The sequence below is a fragment of the Petromyzon marinus genome, chromosome 43 (assembly GCF_048934315.1).
Source record: "Petromyzon marinus isolate PM22_M1 ecotype Great Lakes invasive population chromosome 43, UKy_Petmar_22M1.pri1.0, whole genome shotgun sequence".
Lineage (NCBI taxonomy): Eukaryota > Metazoa > Chordata > Hyperoartia > Petromyzontiformes > Petromyzontidae > Petromyzon > Petromyzon marinus.
Window position 1 is genome coordinate 6,567,298 of NC_133709.1, and position 20,671 is coordinate 6,587,968.

General features: G+C 44.9%; 1 protein-coding gene across 6 annotated transcripts in view; it reads left to right on the forward strand.

Annotated features, from left to right (window-relative positions):
* Positions 1 to 20,620, forward strand: part of UBN1 (ubinuclein 1) — a 38,195-nt gene extending 17,575 nt beyond the window's left edge. Inside the window, exons 9-18 of one of the 6 annotated variants that reach the window (XM_076073762.1) lie at positions 807 to 916; positions 1,471 to 1,599; positions 2,262 to 2,405; positions 5,521 to 5,571; positions 8,385 to 8,510; positions 9,123 to 9,165; positions 13,177 to 14,646; positions 15,184 to 15,469; positions 16,767 to 16,856; positions 18,992 to 20,620. In XM_076073762.1, the coding sequence (XP_075929877.1) occupies positions 807 to 916; positions 1,471 to 1,599; positions 2,262 to 2,405; positions 5,521 to 5,571; positions 8,385 to 8,510; positions 9,123 to 9,165; positions 13,177 to 14,646; positions 15,184 to 15,469; positions 16,767 to 16,856; positions 18,992 to 19,044 (2,502 nt within the window). In that variant the 3' untranslated portion in view covers positions 19,045 to 20,620. Of the gene's footprint in view, positions 1 to 806; positions 917 to 1,470; positions 1,600 to 2,261; positions 2,406 to 5,520; positions 5,572 to 8,384; positions 8,511 to 9,122; positions 9,166 to 13,176; positions 14,647 to 15,183; positions 15,497 to 16,766; positions 16,857 to 18,991 lie in introns of all 6 variants that reach the window. The other 5 variants (XM_032970427.2, XM_032970426.2, XM_032970428.2 and 2 more) reach the window with 5 other exon arrangements.
* The last annotated feature ends 51 nt before the right edge of the window (positions 20,621 to 20,671 follow it).

Genomic DNA, 20,671 nt, shown 5'->3' on the forward strand with positions numbered 1-20,671 from the left:
CTCCAGGTCTTCAGGGTGGCCTCTTCGAGTCTTCGAGTGGACGACAACTGCCAGGCCCGTTCAGGGGTCCAGCTTTTATACAGAGTCCCAGCTCACTCCTCCCCTAGCCTACGCCTTCCTTCTGGAACCTTCCTGAGGGACCTGGAGTGTGACATCATCCCCAAGCCCCCCATCTTGGGGGTCTGGGGTCTGCACACCTGGTCACGATGCTCCCTCTGGGGATTACCTCGGCCCAACGGCCCGACTTCATATAACTATCCGGCTCGGCCTCTCTTCCGCCCCCTGTTGACACGGGGCCGGTACTACCGGCTAAGAGTAGTGGTGATCGCGAATCGCGCCCAGCAATGCCACTACACGTGCATTCCGGTTTATTTGGTGATAGGTTTTACAAATTTGAAATGCATTCTAATTTAATTTCCAAATTAAGTCGCGTAATTGATTGTTTTTTCAGTGGGTGACATGCTTTCTTGTTGCATGACAATTCTGCTCCGCTCAGAAACCAGATGGTATAGACATTGGTTCCAACCCTGGATCACAGGGTGGAGTCTGCAAGGCCGTGGGAAAGTTGTCCGTGGAACTTTTTTTTAATCACTGCATAGTGGTCTGCAAAATGTGTTTGAGGGTTCGCAATGCCCTCCCTGGGTCCAGAAACGTGTGAACTCAATCGAGTTCACACGTTTCTGCGATTTTTTCGCACCTCTAATTAGCACGGTTGGCTACGTAGGGTGCTAAAGAAGTTCAACATGCATCCATTTCATACCACGCCAACTGGGGCTTCATGAAGCGAGCGTGACCTGTCTTTGCAGGATGGACGTCTCAAGTCGCCGATGCACAAGCTGCGGGATGCTGTGGGCGCCGTCATGCCGGAGCAGACCGTAAAATACCAGGAGACTTACCAGGCCCACACTCAGGCCAAGTACGCCAAAGTAGACATCAAGGGGTGGTTGTTTTTAGTTGTTTTTAAAGCAAAAAAATAAATGCTGCTTGTTAAATACCTAAACTTTACAGCATGCTGTAATTTACATGTCTGATTAATTATTACCCATATGCATTTCAGAATCACAATCTTTATTTAGACTGGAGGAATCCGATGAATCTATGAAGCCCATTTTTGCAGATGTCCAGCATGGGCAGGTCGGCAAGTTCCTTAAGCAAATGCAGATAGGGAAGAGCGGGTTACTCAAACAAGAGTTCTTATGTAATCGGCTTTTTTTCTTGTATAGAGACACACTCGGTGTTGTGATTTTTACCCTTTTGTGGAAGCAAACAACAGCGGGGGAGGGGGGGGGCCCTCTTAGCAAACGTGGACAGAAGTTGTAATGCTTCGCTGCATGAAGAATGCGTGTTCCATTTCAATCAAGACTTACGGAGAATGGCAGTCGCCTTAATTTACAGTGAAGCACGTTGTTAATCTTAAGGTAAGGATTTTGTTACAACGCCATACTTTTACTTCGTGTTTTTTCCCCTCAGAATTATGAGTGAAGAACGAGAAAGAGAAGATAAAGATAAAAATGCCAGCGATGATGACGACGATGACGAGAAGCCTGGCAAACGTGTGTTTGGTCCAAGAAAGAAATTTCAGTGGAACACTGAGATAAGGTGAGCACTTAACATCATTTAGCAATGATTTCAATTGACTTGATATAACTCAAGCAGAAATAAATCTCTGAAAACTGATGAAATATTTTAAGTTTTTACTGCAGCCGATTAAAAGTCCCAGTAATTTGGTGTCCGGTGCGCTTGCGTTCTTCTGGTGCGTTTGTGCGACCTGGTTTTTTCGAGGGTTTTGTTTTAAAGAAGTGGCACTGAACAGAATGAATATCAAAAAACAGAAACGGACGTGATTTGTTGAACATTGTATTTCGCGTTCACAGTAGTAATGTTTGTGATGAATTCAGTTTTGTGACAGGATTAGAGAAGAATAACCCTGACCGTGTAACGTTTTTTTTTACACGATGTTATATGCAAAGCCTAACAAACGATTTGCGCGTGGCATAATTCGTTACTTATTTTTTACTCATCCTCCATTCCACACTCATCTGTAACCATCGGTACAATCAACGTGTTGCCCCCTTGCCAGCTTGCTTTGTAAAGTGCAAAAAATCACGTGCCTTTCTAAAAAAAAAATTGGGGGAGAGGGCTTTTTTCTCCAATAATTGTAATAATGCACGCGTCAGCAAAAACTTAACGTAGACTCTCTCGGCGGTGAGCTTTGCTCGGTGTGTGACACTTGACGCTCCATGAGATAATGGTGGTTGCAGGGATTTGCTGTGTAATGTGGTGAAAGTGAAGATGGCAGGATATGACGCGGAGCGGATTAAGTCACAGTCGGCCGAGGACTACCTGAAGGCCTTCCTAGAGGCCGAGGTGAAGCCGCTGTGGCCCAAGGGCTGGATGCAGTCCAGGTGAGGCCTTCTCAAACCGCGTCGCGACTGCCGCACCAATGCAGTCCTTCGCAGATTCCAAATCCCCGTTACAGTGTGTTCTTGCGTAAACATGTACGGCCCCGTTTGCCATTCCACTGTTGGACGAGGGCCCCACCCCCCCCCCCCACACCGTACGGGTCGTGGGAGATTATTTGACCCAATACTTCACCATGCTGATCAGTGCGGGTTGGTGAAGGTGGGGGAGCACGGGCGTTGGAGCACAGTACAGTACTACAATGGGTTTTGATGCACTGCCCTATGCTGACAACATAGTCCCGCAGCAGCCTTATAAACGTTTTTTATATTCTTTGGTTCTTTCAGTAAAGTCACGTAGATATAAAAATAAAGTGAATAGAAATACAATAAAAACACTAAAACCACGAATGTAGACTGTAACCTGGTTCTTAATCTGAGTGTACTGGCAGTCTAATGTAGACTGTAGCCTGGTTCTTAACCTCGTTGAGCGTACTGGCAGTCTGTTATGTAGACTGGCGCCTGGTTCTTAACCTGAGTGAGCGTACTGGCAGTTTATAATGTAGACTTATTCTTTGGTTCTTTTGGTAAAGTCACATACATTATAGACTGCCAGTCCGTTCACTCAGTTTAAGAACCAGGCTACAGTCTACATTATAGACTGCCAGTCCGCTAACTCGGTTTAATAACCATTGCTACAGTCTACATTATAGACTGCCAATATGCTCACCAAGCTTAAAACCAGGCTACAGTCTACATTAGACTGCCAGTACACTCACCGTGGTTAATAACCAGGCTACAGTCTACATTATAGACTGCCAGTACACACTCAGATTAAGAACCAGGCTACAGTCTACATTCGTGGTTTTTGTTTATTATTTTAGTCACTTTTTTATTATTTATCTATCTACGTGACTTTACTGAAAGAACCAAAGAATCTGAATTCCTGCAGTCACGAAAGATTTGTCAGATATCTTACCTGTAAAAAAACCACAATCCTAAAAAAGAGCTCTTGCAGGTACATACCTAGGCTGTCCCCGGCTATGCAAGCACCGTTAATGCGAAACAAATTTGATAGCGTCTCCTTCGATGATGGACCAAAATATCTTGTTCGACTGAGTTTAAATTTGTGCTATTCCCAGTTCAGAGGTTGTTACTTTGCTGGTGGGGGGGAAGGGGGTTTTTGTTGTTGGAATTCTTTCGTAAAATGGGTGCGTTCACTGGTTAGGGCACGCCCAGAGCGCTTTTCTATTGAACGACTTAACCCAGAGCGCATCTTAACAGGAGCTTACAGCCTGAGAAATTTTGATTTAAAGCTTTCATGACTGCAGGGATTCATATTCTTGGTTCGTTCGGTAAAGTCACGTAGAAGCGAAACAATAAAATAATACAAATATAAAACAATACAATTCTCACGACGTTTCGACTGCAACACAAGCAATCATCATCAGGTGTGAAAACCACAACAAGAAAACCACAACAAGAAAATTTTCTTGTTGTGGTTTTCACACCTGATGATGATTGCTTGTGTTGCAGTCAAAACGTCGTGATAATTTTATTGTTTTATATTTTTTTCTTTTATTGTTTCCCTTCTATGTGACTTTACCGAAAGGTCCAAGAATATGAAAGCCTGAGAAATTGCCTCGCTGAGCGTTCGGTGGAGTGTCGGATTGTTTCAATATCTTATTGCTAGTGATTGTCCGCCAGCCTAAAACAATCTCCTCCTGCGGCCGTCTGGAATGCTCTTCTTGCCGATATTAGGAAGGTGCTGGAGCTATCAATGGTTAAATATAAATTTCCAACTTCTTTCTTTAGAACTGCTTTTGGTGTTTAGTGTGTTCTACACACACACACACACAATCTGATACGCCCACCTCGCGGTCCTCAAGCTGTGCAGTTATCTCCGCCGTTTTTAAAAGCATTCTCCTCACACAGTTCAATAAGAGCCAACTTCCACCTCGTAGTTCCATGGCAGAGTGCTCTGCTCAATGAATACATCCTTGTTAGCCAATTGTTTAAAATAGATCCCCAACACGTGCATACTTAAAGTATTGAACTGCCAGGAGGAGTGGGGGTGGGGGCAACGGCATGACTGATTAAAGTGACACTTTTGTTTTCACCATCCACCATTTCAACAATCATTATTTACCTTGTACATACAAATTATCTTGTGATAAGAGGTCATTTAATATATTTTGCTCCCATGAACATCATTCCATTTTGCTTGACGTAGTGATCTCAAACAGAGCTGCACTTTATTAACAGCAGTGCTGTACAGTAAAATATTCCGAGGATGAACATCGAATGTGGCATCTGAGATACTTTAATCCGCACAGTTTACACTCGTTACAATGGTACAGGATTGTGTAGCTTTCAGATATGGAGGTAGTTTAGCGTACTTAAATCTCTGCACTTCAGCTTAATAGTGTCCGAAGTAAAACACTGCTTAACAGTTTATTGTCCAAACATGTGGATGCCAGGACCCTCCTTTAAATTCTTTAAACGCAGCTGGGATTTGCTGGATAAATAAATTACATCAGATTGATCATTGCCACCCAGTGCCACATCTGTGCCCCATTTTCATGAACATGTGTTCTTCAGTGCTGACACAATGCCCACAGTGCTTATTTCCATTCTACATGTTAAACGTTGAAGCCAAAGTTAATATTTTTCATCGCTGAACATGTGCCTTCAGCCAACTCTTTGCTCAAAACGTTTTAGTACAGAATTTAGCATTGGGATAACGAATACTATAGCAGCAAAGCACTGGTGTTATTGTATTTGAATGGTTGGTTTTGGTATTTTGAACTCGCTGCATCGTTATAGTTTAAGGATATTGCCTTAATGTGGATTCAATTAAGTTGTTTTGCCTTTAAATATATTAAATAATACCATAATGTCCAAGTTATAAGATGCTTTGGGAAGTAAAATACACCCCAACTTGTCAGCCGGAGAATACTGTAATTTTCCGAGCGTGCGAGAGTTCGTATGTGGAGAACGTTGGCTAACTACACGATCTGTAACGCAGGTTATAAGACCCCGTGTGATTTATTTGTTGTTGCCATCAAGTGCTTTTACTTTATGCGACTTGAACGCTTGACCGTGTGTGTGTGTTTTACAGAATGCTATTTAAGGAGAGTCGGGCAGTCCACGGCCACATTACAGCAGCACCGTAAGTGGCCGGGCACCAGACAGCGTTTTTTTATTGAAACAATAAACAATCACTTTTTCAATGTTGACAGGTGTACTCTGAGTGTGTCCACATGTATCTTTATAATGGGCCTGCAACAATTCCATGAAAAATCCGTACTAAGGCTGATGCACCCAAAAATTTGTTTCGTATTGCAAATGATTTACAAATAAATGTTGTAATGGCTCGAATGACAGAACAACATGCGAGGCAGCAGCACAAACTAGACAGGACCACAACTAGAGAGTTTTAATAAATTAAAATGTGGCAGTTCATTGAATTGCTGGCTTTCGACTGGCGAGGGCAGTTTAGACATTCAAAACCAAATAAAGTAGTTAAAAATGGCTAAATTTGGTACTAAGAGAATGTAAAAAAATTTACTCGACAAGATGATTTGTGGTTGCGAGGTTGGGTGGTTAATTGTCAGAGGCAATTCAAATCCCTTCCATTGTCCTTGGTCGATTAGCCAAGTGATCATGTGGCACGTTATCCACAGTCTGGGTAGACATTTGCTACACACTTTAGGTTTCTTTTCATTCATAAGATCCAGGGGGCTAAATGTGCATACACTTTTTGGAGTATAAAAAAGCAATCCATTGTTTGCACCACAGGGTAATTATTCCACAAGCTTTCAATGCCACTGGCAGCAGAAACAATTGAGAATTTCATGAGACTATAAGTGGCTATCATTTAGGGTGTCATCAACTAAACATCAAAAGCATTCATTGCCAAGATAATGATCTGGTTTAATTTGCTGTGGAAGTGTACTCTATGTGAATGCTAGTAAAAGTGTCATTCATCAAATGCAAGTTTTTCTTTGTTTTTTTCGGTTAAGTCACGTAGAAAAAAGACATAATAAAATAACATAATAGTATACGACATTTCGATTGCAACACAAACAATCATCAGGTACAGAAGAGCTAAATTTAAGAGAGAGAGGAAACACATAACCGCAGATATATACGGACACCTAAGTAGAGGGAATTAACACAGATACACCAGGGGGTACAGAGAGAGACGGAGGAGCACACTAAATGAAACAGGGTTTAGCAAAATTTGGAAACTATATAAAGCAACACAGACGGTCGGTCAAAATACAATTAGCGCATGTTCTGGTTTGATTACGTTATTTCAAAGATTGCTAAATTGTAAGTTAAGCGTGAAATTTAAGAGAGTGATAGAATATAGACCGCATACACATATATAGACATCTAAGCAGAACGAGTTAGCACAGAGACATATGGGGAGAGACGCGCACACAGTGAAGCAGCCTCTCTGTGCCGAGGCCTTAAATAGACGGAGACGGCGGGGCTGGGACTGAGAGACAATGGGATACAAATTAGCGTGAAGAAAGTATACATCAAAGGACGGCGTGGGGGTGGGGGGGATACAGGTTGTCAAGCATATAGGGGCAGCGGAGGAAGTCGCAGCACACACTCGGAGACACCAAGGCACACACACAGGCAGAGACAGCACAGTGACACAAACCCAAGTCAAGACACAAAGGTAGACACACCAGCAAATGGATTTTCAGATGCAGGCATTTGTTGTTTATCAGAGGAATTCTTGGTTTGAGCATTCTGCTTGGAAGTAAGAAACGTTGGCGTGTCTGTTGACGCGATTAACATTTTCACCACGTGTATATGTTTAAAATTCTCAGTTTCTATCAGAGATTAAAGCCGAGGCTGCTGTTGAGATAGCAGACGACTTGAGCTGCAAGGAGAGCTGGCAGGGAGACCCCTCTCCAGAGAGAGAAACCAAAGGAAACCCCTGTCTGGAGAGAACAACAAATGGAGAGAGGGCAACCGAGGGAGATCTGTGTCCAGAGAGAACCAATGCAGATGAGGGAACTGAGGGAGACCCCTGTCCAGAGAGCAGAACCAAGGGAGAGATGGGAACCAAGGGAGACCCCCTGTCCAGATAGAACCATCAATATAGAGAAGGGAACCAAGGGGGAGAGGGGTACTGAGCGGGGAGACCCCTGTCCAGAGAGAGGAACCAAGGGAGAAAGAGGAATGGAGTAAGACTCCTGCAGAGCTGGGGGAGTGGAGGGAGACCACCATTAAAATGTATGAAGGAAAGGAAAAGGTGAAAGCAGCGGGTAGCAAGGCGAAAGAGGAGATCTTGATTTGAAGCTTTCGTGACTGCAGGAATCCATACTCTTTGGTTCTTTTGGTAAAGTCACGTAGGTAGAAAAATAATAGATCACGACGTTTCGATCACAACACAAGCAATCGTCATCAGGTGGGACAACCACGGCAAAGAAAAATGGCCTACTTCAGCGTTTTTTTCTTGCCGTGGTTGTCTCACCTGATGGCGATTGCTTGTGTTGCGATCGAAACGTCGCGATCTATTATTTTTCTACCTACGTGACTTTACCGAAAGAACCAAAGCGTAAAAGAGGAGGAGATGTTCAATTCCCCTGCAGGACACGCCAAAGTAATGCCCAAATCATATCAATAAGTCCCCCCAGGAACACGATTCGGTAGTCAGTTGCGTGCAGTAAACAGTCTACATCGCCATCCACATTTGTTTCCACTGCTTCAGGTGTACAAAGTGTAAATGTATTTTAAACAAATGTTATCAATGTGTATTCCAGCGAAACCTAAAAGTTGTATATTTCAGACATGTGGGTTTCATTCATGCTGAAATAAATGGATGAAAAAATCTGTCGTGCTAAAGACAAAGAAAACCTTTATATCACTCGAACAGAAGAGCTGTGTGTGTTTCCTCGATCCTCGCTTAGCCCACAGCACCTTTACTAAAAAAAAACATTTCCCTTGTTTTTATAACAGAATACAATATACAGCATATAAAAAAGAAACTAGTACAAGTTGTTCATTACAAGAAAATAAAAGACAGGAAGTTTGTTGTAAAACCAAGATTGAATCTGCAAATGTTAAAGATGCGGCAAAAGAAAGGTGAGGTTGGATAAAACCCAGGTTGATTTAAAAAAAAAATAGAAATTCCCATTTTTGACACGCTCCAATGTCAGTTTTATACCGTGTCGTTAAACTCCCAGGTGGTATCTGTTAAACAACAAAGTGAATTCCAGCTCAAATGAGCACTGAAGGCCGGTGCTCATTTTAGATATACAGCCTTGAGCTAGTGATGGAATAAAATCCACATTCCTATGGCAGGGGTGAGTCTATTCATAGCACAACCACAGTTGACTTGCACTACTGTTGGTACCTATTTTAGCGACTACCGGGAGGGATGAGCCAAAGCAACACCCACCCTGGCAACCCCCCACTCCCCACCAACTTGGATTTGAAATCCCAATTATAGATTTGCAAGCTGCTTGCTCTTCCACGGAGCCACCTGGCCCACAGTGCTGTAATCGTTAAACGTGTCTTTGACATTGAGGCAGCCAGATGTGGGAACTACAATCGCCTTCATGTTTACCTTTCGCGCGAGGTACAGTGCAGTTTATATTGTAGTTTTAAATCCTCATTGTTTAAGCGTAAAGTATAAAATTCCTGTAATGAATTGTACGATTTGTCTTACAAGTGGTGTGATTTGTGCTTTTGCAGTACAAAGAAGAAATGCATTCCTCCTGCAAAACCAAAGCTCAAGGTAATGTCAGTGGACCGTAGGAGAATTATTGGTTTGTGTGGATGAGTGTAATCCATTCAAGGTGGTCCTTTTTTAGGAGAATCCCGGGGTGTTCACCGGGGATTTGAACCATAATTCTGCAAACGCCCTCCTGCTCACTCACATCACTCGCAATCGACTTCACCAAAGATGTTAACTCCCTCGCCTCATAAGCAGAAGGGAGAATATAAGAGCCAATTACTATTCTTACATCAATCTAATCATGTACACAGCCCTTTGTCAACGCACTCCTGGATGAGAGCTTCACCATTCTGTTCTGGTCGTGGAGGTTATTTTACCCAATTTCGTGCTGGTCCGTGGGGCTTAAAGGCGTGTTACATAAACGCAGGAGCATTCCAGTACAGTACAACAATGTATTTTTTTTGCACTGCCCTCTGCTGCCCATCAATTACACTCATGTCCTTTATCATGATGTGATGCTTAGTTTGGATTGGCGACTACCTACTATCCAGGTTATATGTAATCATGTGGCACCATATAATCAGTCAACAATACGTTTCCTCCCACATGCATAAACACTCGTTGGATGAAAATAAACCAATCAATCTTTATTAATAAAGGAGGCATCAGTGCGCATATTAAGAGCATCTTAATGTCTGCCTCCACGTGTTGCGGATTGCGCAGTGTTGCATTTCAGCTATATTTTGCAAGTATACTTTACCGCCGCTCTGCCTTCAAGCATTGCCCAAAAAGTGTCCCGAAGTGCTCACCTTACTGCAGATGAGCCAGGTGTTTGTGGCAAGTGTCTGATGTTTCCAAATTAGCGTCAGTTTATTTTTCATCTCAATGAAATTGCAGCTCCAAGTACACATTGCAAAAATGAAAGCACATTCACATACCTGTCAACCCCTCATCAGTGTCTACTTTATTGGACAAATACAGGCCTTACTGGTCACCCCGTACCATTATAAATCTCAACGTTCATCCTACAAAGTCCCATCACAAGAGATAAACACAAATAGACATGTTTTCTTTTACATGTATTGAAACGGCTGTATCCTGTATGGACCTGATAACTCAATATCCTTGTACAGGAACACGGGTAAACCGTATGGGTTAACAGGTATGCATTCACAATCACAGCACAGGTCTTACCAGAGATCACAAGCCTGGTCTTGCAGCGTCACTGGAGCTTGCTATTGATAAGTTACAGCTTTGTGCTTTTGCCCAAAACCTGCTCACTTCGACCCGGTTCTCTATCACTGCCACGAGGGTCTGGCACCAGCTTCTTAGTATATTTACCAACAGTTCTATAAACTATTCACAATACTCAACACTGCTACAACTGCCAATTAATTGGTACTGTTCAATGTTTTGAAAAGCCTTTGTCCCTTGAAGATCAAGGTTTATTTTTTACAAAACCGTTGAGAAATCACAAACCCGCAATGGGTCTAATCTGCAACAGTGACCAAGCTGCTGTGCCGATTATAGTGGAACTCGGATTTTTTTGTTTTTAAATAAACACATTAAGGCGTTCCCCTTCCCTTTCTACGTTTCAACACGAGACAATAATTACTCTTTGGTTCTTTCGGTAAAGTCACGTAGAAAGAAAATAAACTCAATAATAGAATACGACGTTTCTATTGCAACACAAACAACCGTCATCAGGTAGAACTAAATTTGAGAGAGAGACAAAACACAGACACGGAGACACACAAGCAGAGAGAGAGATACACAGAGAGACACACAACATAGACACACAGAGACCCATGCCTCTGTGTCGAGGCCTTAAATAGAGAGGGGGGGGGTTGGGCAGCACCTCTCTCTCTGCCCAACCCCCCCCCCCTCTCTATTTAAGGCCTCGACACAGGCATTGGGTCTCTGTGTGTCTATGTTGTGTCTCTCTCTGTGTGTCTGTGCTGTCTCTCTGCTTGTGTGTCTGTCTGTGTCTCCGTGTCTGTGTTTTGTCTCTCTCTCAAATTTAGTTCTACCTGATGATGATTGCTTGTGTTGCAATCGAAACGTATTCTATTTAATTTATTTTCTTTTTACTTGGCTTTACCGAAAGAACCAGAGTAATTCCTGCAGTCACGAAAGCTTCAAATCAAGTACGATACAATAAGTTTATCCTTATAGACATAGCAAAGCACCACCACATTGAGCATTGCTCCCAACAACCATTGCATCGCCCTCCCAAGTTCATATGCCCTGATTTCTTTGTGGGTGTGGTTGCCAAACTGCGTGTTGCCGATTTATTGTTTGAGAACATGCACGACTGGTTTGACCCATCCAGAAATTAAATTAGTCACAGCTGCGAGCCTCTAAATACACCCAAGGCAACTCGGTGGGTGGTTGAAATCCACATTTGAACTAACGAGCCGTTTCAGGTTTTTCCAGAATTTTACTCCATGAACATGTTCTCTGCAAGCGTGTATTTAGCCTTAGGATAGAGCGGTTTCGCCTCAGCTGGGTTTAATCATTTTCCTTTTGTTGTGGACTGTAAATTCTCGTGGTAGTCTTAAATCAGAAGATTGGAAGTTAATATCTAAAAATGTTAAATCAATCACATTGTGATTATGCAGTTCTGTCTTATATATATTTTTTATAAATAAAGTGCTTTTTTAATTCTAGATTTGAAGCTTTCGTGACTGCAAGGATTCATACTCTTTGTTTTTTTTCGGTAAAGTCACGTAGGTAAAAAAATCAATAAAATATATGAAAATAACAAAATTAAATCACGACGTTTCAGAGGCAACACAAGCTTCCGTCAGGTGGAAACCGTCACAGCAAAATTGCTGTATCACTTGATAGAGCAAATTGCTGTATCACTTGATAGAGCAAATTGCTGTATCAAGTGATACAGCAAATTGCTGTATCAACATTAAAAAGCAGACTCTTTGGTTTCTTCGGTAAAGTCACGTAGGTAAAAAAATCTATAAAATATATGAAAACAACTAAATTAAATCACGACGTTTCGGAGGCAACACAAGCTTCCGTCATCACCGCAAAATCGCTGTATCAAATTGCTGTATCACTTGATAGAGCAAATTGCTGTATCACTTGATAGAGCAAATTGCTGTATCAAGTGATACAGCAAATTGATACAGCGATTTTGCGGTGATGACGGAAGCTTGTGTTGCCTCCGAAACGTCGTGATTTAATTTAGTTGTTTTCATATATTTTATAGATTTTTTTACCTACGTGACTTTACCGAAGAAACCAAAGAGTCTGCTTTTTAATGTTTTGGAAAGAAGGAAGGACTGAAAGCAGTGTTTACACAAACACATTTGCCATAGTCTCTGGATTATAAAATGCAGTTTTATTTTCCTGTATTTAAAAGAAGAAGTTGGAGGTACATCTTATATGTGGTATCCGTGTGTGTGATTAGGAGTTGTACAACTTTATTGACATGGGCAGAATTTTGGGGTGTGTCTTCCTCTCTGAATCTCTGAAGTTCAATCGGACAGGCCAGTAATGATTACAGAGTTGACCTCATAACTGCATGTGAATAGCAAGCGGGTTTCAATTTTAGCCAGGTCTGCATCCATCACACCTCAACCAGTATAAAATAAGTTGTTTTAACAATTTAACAGGATGCTGCCATGGCTTAATGGTTAGTAGCCCACTGGTCAGTGGTTCTAAATTACACTTGGAAAGAAATGTTTTATCTCCCAGTTACCTGCTAAGTCCATTCAACATCTTGAAGGGAGGTCCTATCCCATTGTTCAGAACGTTCTACCCCAATCCAGAGGTCACCAGTTCAATCTGCCAAAAATTACATCTGCTGAAGCAGTGGTACAAGTATTTAAAATCCTCCCCCCCCCCCCCCCATCTCTGTCCACCAAGCAGTATTAATGAGTGCCACAATGGCCATTGTTAGAAGAATATGCCCAAACAAAAAAAACCCCACCCTTTTTAGATTCCCTCTCGAGCTCCTACTAGTCGAGGCACTTCTGCCGGCAGTGGTGTGAGCTAGCAATTTGCAGGGCTGCGCCTTTGCCTAACAAGTAAATCACTTTTTACCTTCTCCAGCAGGACACGGGGCTGAAGTCCGAGCGGAAGCCTTTAATTGCGACGGCGGGCCCGGCCTCTGTGCGGCCGGGCACACCCAACGTGCTGCCCGCAAACGCACCTCTGACAGCGCCGCCCGTGCCCGCCAACACCATGGCTAACCAGCCCGCGCAGCCGAAACCGATGGTGCCGCAAGCCGCGGCGGCGGTGGCGCTCGGACAGTCGGCGCTGGCCCAGCCCGCTGCGATCCACTCCAGGCCCTCGAGTTCATCGCCGTCGTCGGGCGCGTCCGGTGCCGTTCAGACGACCGTGGGAACGAGGACGGTCATCGCGTCGCCATCCTCCTCGTCGCCCAACTCCTCCGTGCTCGTCTCCGCTTTGCCCATGCAGGGCAGGGGTCAGCACGTGGCTCCGCCCGTGTACAACATCGACAACTCTCTGGACGACGAGTTGATCTTGAACCCGGGAGTCCTCGGCAGCGTGACGGAAACCCTGGCTGCGCTCAACAACGCCGCGTTGATCGACAAGCTCTGCTTGCCCGGGTTGTTGCTCGGATCGTCGGACTCGATTCCAAAATCCGTCACCAGACAACCCACGTCCGGCCTGGAGAAGAAACCCGTGCAGCAAAACCCTCCTCCCTCGGCTACGGCAAGGTCGAGCCCCGTTCCTGCGGGCCACTACCCTCTCAACCTGTTGGCTGACCAGGCGGCCAATAGGAAGCAGCTTCCGCAGCAGGGTAAATCGGCAAGTGGCCACCCGCAAGTGGTCGTTCAGGCTCACAGAAATGTCATCTCGGGCGTGACGCAACTGCAGAAGCAGAAAGCGGGGACCACCGTCGTTTCTCATGCGCATCAAAAACCCGCCCTGCAGCAGAGCTCGCACCGGCAGTACCAGCAGAACTCGAACCCTTCGGCCAAAGTGGCCAATCAGCAATACGTGATAAAAACCTCGGTCGCGTCCCACAGCAAAGATTCATCGCAAAAGCAGCACCAGCCCCACATGCAGCAGGCCCACATACAGCAGCACCACAACATCAAAGTCTCGGACAGGCTGCCATACAAACAGTCGGACATAATAAAAATACCCATACAGAGCCACAGTTTGCCTCAGGCCAGCACGTTCCCATCAAACTCGTTGGGGAATAACACCATGGGTAATATAATAGCCGGAGTCATTGGGCATTCCGGTGTGTCCGCAAACTCGGCGTCTTCTGGACAAAAATTCAAGATGCCCTACTCTCCCTCAACCAAGGCTGCGTCCACAGGTGCTATGACCTCGTCCCACCCGTCGAACAGTCCCGTGCTCGGCTGCAGCCCAAAGAGGCTGGCAGCGGGCGCTCCGAAGCTCGGGCAGAATAGCGGTTCGCCCGGCTCTGCAGGTGCTGCTCACGGCCTCGCCAGCACGGGAAAAGTGGCAGCCGCCTCTCACAAGTCTCCGTCCCACCCGCCACCTCCATCATCTTCCCCTGCTTCCTCCACGTCGCCCAACCAGGCGAGTCGTGCCGACGCGCTCGTGTTGATGGCCGAGTTTTCGCGTCCTTTGTTGTGCGTATATGTGTGTTGAAGTTCTTTCGCGCCGTACGTAGCCAAGCCGTCCTAATTGGAGGTGTGAAATCGGAGGTCCCTTTGCATCAAGTGCGGTGGTGTGGTGGTCATTGTTGTCAGTTGATCTGGCCCGCCTAGAAGATATGCCTCGCCGAGACACGAAGAGATGAAGATTGGTGAGATGAAAGAGCGTTAATCAAGAAATAGAGATGAGAGAGATGTAGACAAGAAGTAGAGATTAATGATCGCATTCGACGGACATTACGGCATCATGATGCCGTGCAACTTAACACATAACGTCACATGGCTCCCCAACACGCCATTTCTCTGTGTGGCCTGCTTAAAATCATCGTTGAAGGACCCCGCTCGTACATCAAAAGTATGCGCAGCGTTAATTGCATGAGCCATCACGCTACGATAGTTGCCTCGAGTTAAACCGTGTTGCACGTCGGAATAAAGGACTTGCGTGCGCCTCTGCCCCCAGATCGTCTCGGGAAGCTCGCTGCTGGCCACGGGCACGGCGGCGGCATTGCTGCCTACGACCTCCGTGTTGGGTCCGAAAGCCACCGCTTCGTCAGCCCACAAGCCCGCCCCTGCGTTGTCTCACAAACCGGCGCAGCCCGCCGGCGCCGTGCCGGCGGCAGCTCAGCCAGCTCGGCCCGCGCTCCATGCGCCCATACGCAACATCATCATACCCGTCAACTTCACGGACTTCGACAGCGACGCGGCCATGAGCGGGAGGGACGCCATCATAACGGGGCCCGCGCCAGGCACGTTCCACCACGGCCTCCCGCACAGTGAGTCCTCCCGTCCGGGAGCTGTTCACGTCATGCCCGCTCGCGAGACCGCGAGGAGACGGCGGCGACGTGGCCGAGCGGGGGGGGGGGGAGGCGCTTTCGCTGCTCGTTGCGGAGGTTCTCGCTGGTTTGGGATCCACAGGCCGCCCTGGTGAACCGTTTTCCCCATTCCGATGATGCACGTGCACGTCATTGGTTTTTCTCCTGATTCCGATGACGTACGTGTTCAGCATCGTCATCTGAAACGATCTATATATATATAAAACCCAACCTCGCCAACCAAGACTATATAACACTTTCCCTGTAGACCTTGGTACTTCCTTGATAAATCTGATCGGCCAATCCTTTTCAGTGACAGCTTCACGGCAATTTCTGCCTTCATGTTTCATTAACGTGGTATTTTATGTTTATGTTCACTGAAGCAGCAACTTGAACAACCTTGTTTGTCTTTTCTGTTTAACGAGTGACATGAGCTTGAGACCTCCCCCTCCTCCCCTGCCTTTTACTCTGCTTAACTGTCTGCTGCATTTCTGGGTATTTTGCGTTGCACTGTCTCTTCATGGGCAAAATCACTCGGAATGCACTCAATCTCTTCAGTGCCCAAGCTAAGCAAAGTTGAGCCTGGATAGTGCTTTCATGGATAACCGCCGTGCACGGCTGTGAATCTGCAGTGCATCAAAGTCAGTTGTACGGTTCTGCATCTGTGCTGCCTGCCTTCGCCAACCCACACTTATCAGCGTAGTGAAGTATGGTCACGTAACCCCCTGCGGCACCGCGTGGCGTGGAGAGGCTGTCATCCAGCAGTGGATTGACAAAAGGGGTCTGTACACAGGTGGATAGTCTCTTCAGCCCCTACTTTTTTGCTAGTGATTAGCTGTGCAAGTCGAATCGGCTTCAGGCCCGCGCTGCATGGGTGTACGAGCTGAGGATTTCTTTTTACCGCGTTTACACTTGTTACCAAAAAACGGTGCTGGTGCCATGCCGAACCAACCTGGCACTGCTTAGAAGACACCAGGTTGTTTTTTCCTGGTGTCGTGCTACAAATTTCCCTGGCCCATGTTGCCCCCACCCCCCCTCCCGAGCCAGATTCGGATATCTTGTAGAAGAGGCCCAATGTACCGTGATTTAGTGACGGCTCAGGAAATAACCGAGTGAAACCGCATCCAAAACCATGAGAGTCCCCCTCGCTGACCCAGTATGGATATGACTGTGGAAAACGGGGTATTTGGTGTGGTTTTGCTGGCTCTGATCTGTGTCCCCTCCACCTCAGGTCTCTATACAGGCTTGCACTCTAGTCCCCAGCCGCAAGGGTCGCAGCCCCACTCTGCTTTGCCTGCCCGCTTTCCACAGTCTTTCCCAGGTAACCTTTGCATTTGACCTTGTCCGCATTCTCACTCTTGTGGTTCTTGCACCGACCATGTTGCTCTGTAACGCTCTTTGCCCGTCTGTCGACATAGGAAGCAAATTAAGTTGGAGGAAAATCGTGCATGCTCATGAATTCGGTAAACGCTTTCCATCGGTGCGGTTGTCCTCAAAAGTATTTCATTCGCGGTTGTAATGTCACATTCCGAACGCGTGATAAGTGACGTCATGGTGAGCGGTACACTCATTGGCGTGTGACGCTATCTATCGCCTTGGCTGAATATGCATAACTATCCCGTTTTTATTGACAAGTTCTGGACGACCCTTCGATCAATTTGGCCAATCTTCTTTTGAGCGAGTCCCTAAGAGCAACAGATTATTTGTACTAAAGTTGTATTGATTTTTTTTTGTATAATCTTTAAGCAAGTGTTATCGTAACCCCATTTAGCAGGGAAACAAGGTGGACGGATGTACAGAACAAATGCATTAGCTCATTTAACCCGAGTCGGACAACTTTGAAAGAGAAAATGACAGCCTAATTGCATGCAATACTGCCATTTCAGTTTATTTTTATTTGTTACATTCATGATCCCATTTGTCCAGTTACTCGCTTGTTTTTACGAGGGAAAGATCCATGGGACGTCAGCGCAGCAACAGCAAAAGACAAAAAAAACATCGATATCGCGGAGAACGAGTACAGGGTCCTTATGGAATATCGCACAACTAATAAATTAGATATTTGACGGTCGTTAACGAAACACGGCAATGGGCGCCAGCACAACTTAGGTACGAGTGCGAGTGAGCTCTGTGTTTTGGTAGAATAAGGATATCGAGAGGGGAAGAGAAGGGAGGGGGAACCAAGCCGTAGATGAGCGGCAAGGGGATTCCAGAAAGGTGGAGCAGCAACGCGGAAAGACTTTTTTGCAAACAACATTTTTGGAAATGTAATTTAAAGTCGGAATCAGGAGGAACTTCTGAGGCTACGGGAGGGAGTTCGAGGAACCTCGGTGGTCCCCTTTAGGTAATTGGCGTATTTGTTGAAGAAGACCTTGAGGATGAAGACGGCCATGTTGGTCATGGCGGTTGTTTAGCCATACTTCACCGCACTGGTTAGCGGGCTTCGGTAATGGTGGGTGCGAACCGTGACCCGATTCAGATATCACATGCTGATGGTGGTCTTGGCCTTGCATTGAACCCCAAGTTGCTAGGTTTATAGCGCTGCATGCTGTATAGCGTGAAATTAACTGCAAATACTACACTTGACATAGCCTTTAACATGTAATAAACAACATGTAGTGTCGGATGCTTTCACTAAATAGAAAATGCAGCTCTGTATTGTAGTTTTCACCTATGCAGTAATAACAGATACCAGTGTGTCGGTGAAAGTGATCTGTTGCACAGAGCTGTGGAACGGATAACGTGATTTGTTAAGTGCTGGCAATGTCATAATTTACAACCTTCCCCCCCACACACTCAGCCACTGAATGAGTTGCTACAATTCTGTTCAAGGATCTTCCTTCCTTCCTTTTTGTTTAGTTTATTTTACATGTCTCGTTAGTTTCTGCATTTGTTGCGTCTCTTTGACTCCCATTAACCTCGGTGTAATATTTGCACATATAAGGGGCCGTCCATAAATGACGTCACGCGATTTTGGACGATTTTTGACCCCCCCCCTAGTCACATGGCATCACAAAAAGTCAGACCCCCTCCCCCCCCAAAAAAAAAACATGCTTCAAATCGCATTCAACTATTGTCATTGTAGTGCGTATTTAATGTGGCGCTGCACTCTGATGTTGTAGGAGAAAACATTTATTAAAAAGTCTATTTAATTAAGTAGAACGTGTTTGCCTATATTTATTTAAAGTTGCGCATTTTGATGTGACGTCACATTTCTCAAACACCCTCCCCCCAAGGTGCGTGACGTCATTTATGGACGGCCCCGAAGTCGTCTTTCTCATCCCATAACTTTTTAGCGTTCTTACTCTTGGCACCTCATGTAATCTTATCCATCGGCACATGTAACAAAATGCTATATACATTCTTAGTTCATCATATATTTTAATTATGTTTACACGTGCGCGTGTGTTGTTCATGCTTATGCTAAAAGCGCAAATTGCTTCCTTCTGTTCGCAGATGCAAGTTCGTTACAGAAAGACGCCTCCAACCTTCCGAGAAAAACTCAATGACATTTGTGCGAGAGCAAAGCGAAAATCGGTGTGAATTAATACAAGTTTCATTTTGGGCTGCTGTATTAAATGTGTAACCCCTTCAGAATGTTGCTCCCTTCCCCAACCATCCCCACCCCCCCCCCCCATCTTTGGGCAAATGAAAAACTTGATGGAATATTTAATGTACTATTGACGGCTACAAATAATGTTTAAATGATCATCATTATTTGGTGCTGATGAAGAAAGCAATTTTGTTGTCTTCAAAATAAATTCAACTAAATCTTGGGTCACATCACATTCTCTTTCACGAGCAGTTAAAAGTGGATTTTGGTTCCACCTGAAGTGAAAAACCGGTTACCATCATGAACAATGTTTGAGTAAAAACATTTAGGGAAAGAGAGAGTACAACATTATTTACAAACCTTAACTTCCAATGCAATCGGGGGCAAAACATCTTGCGTGGGTCATTGACAAAAACAACCAAGCAAAAGTAAAATAAAACATGAATGTATGTCAGCAGTGAAGATGTGTGTTTTTCTAGGAACTTTGCATTACAACATCTTTGTGAGCAGTGTCCTTTGGGTGTAGACAATTTACTTTGACCAAGCCGGGCCTGATAAATTTAAGCTGCCAGCAACAGAGACTTTCTGCGTCTTTTGAAAAAGGCTGCGTACTTTTTACAGATCTTAAGGGGGATGTTGCCATGTGGGTGTAATTGCTTGCACACCGGACTTGCGGAGGTCGCCACTTTTATTGTCTCCTGGCGCGGCAGCTCAAGCGATGGGCAACTTTATTCAATCTTCCTCCCCCCCCCCCCCCCACATCTGTCCATCCAGCAATATAAAATGGGTAAGTCGACCGGCATGTTGCGTGTGGCGAGGAAAGGTGTGGATACTCCTACCTCTTCCAATGTGTACGGTCAATGTGGAAGAGTAGACCAAATAATACCCTCTCGTGGGAGTATCTTTAGAGCTTCTCCCCGCAGTGGAGGCCCCTTCCGCCAGTGGTGGCGTGAGCAAGAAATTGCAGGGCTGCACCCACACATTTTTATACATATTAAGAGATATATTGCCGTGTGTGGCTATGGGAGAAACAGCCTCAGTATTGTCTTTCATGCGCCTGGGCCGATCTGCACGACTCCATCTGCTGCTCACATTGACGTGTTGTAATGTGGGTGATGGTCAAAAGACAACCAGTGCCTTTCATTAAACAAAAAAAAGAATAACAACGGTAAACGCTTGTCCAAAACTTTAAAGGGGAAACATGGAATTTGTTTTTTTCTCATCTGCTCTGAACATTTATAGTAAGGCGTCATATTCCCTTACGATAATATTTAATTGTAACTACAGGCTTTTGGGTCGGCCTTCCATTGTTGAAATTCCTACCTTTACTGGATGTTTGCGTTTAATTAATTAACATGATGTAAAGTAGGGAAGATTCAAAAAGGTTAAACCAAGCTCAGGACATCTCTCATTTTGTGCATTTTTCTCATGCTCGTTTTCTTATTTCTTGCACCCTTGCTGTAAAACTGCTTTCTGCTTTTTTGATTATAGGAATTGTACAAAAACTGAAATAAATGTGAGATAATGGTAAAGTGGTGAGAGTATTTCCAGTGTTGTATACTACTGCATTCCTGTTACATATT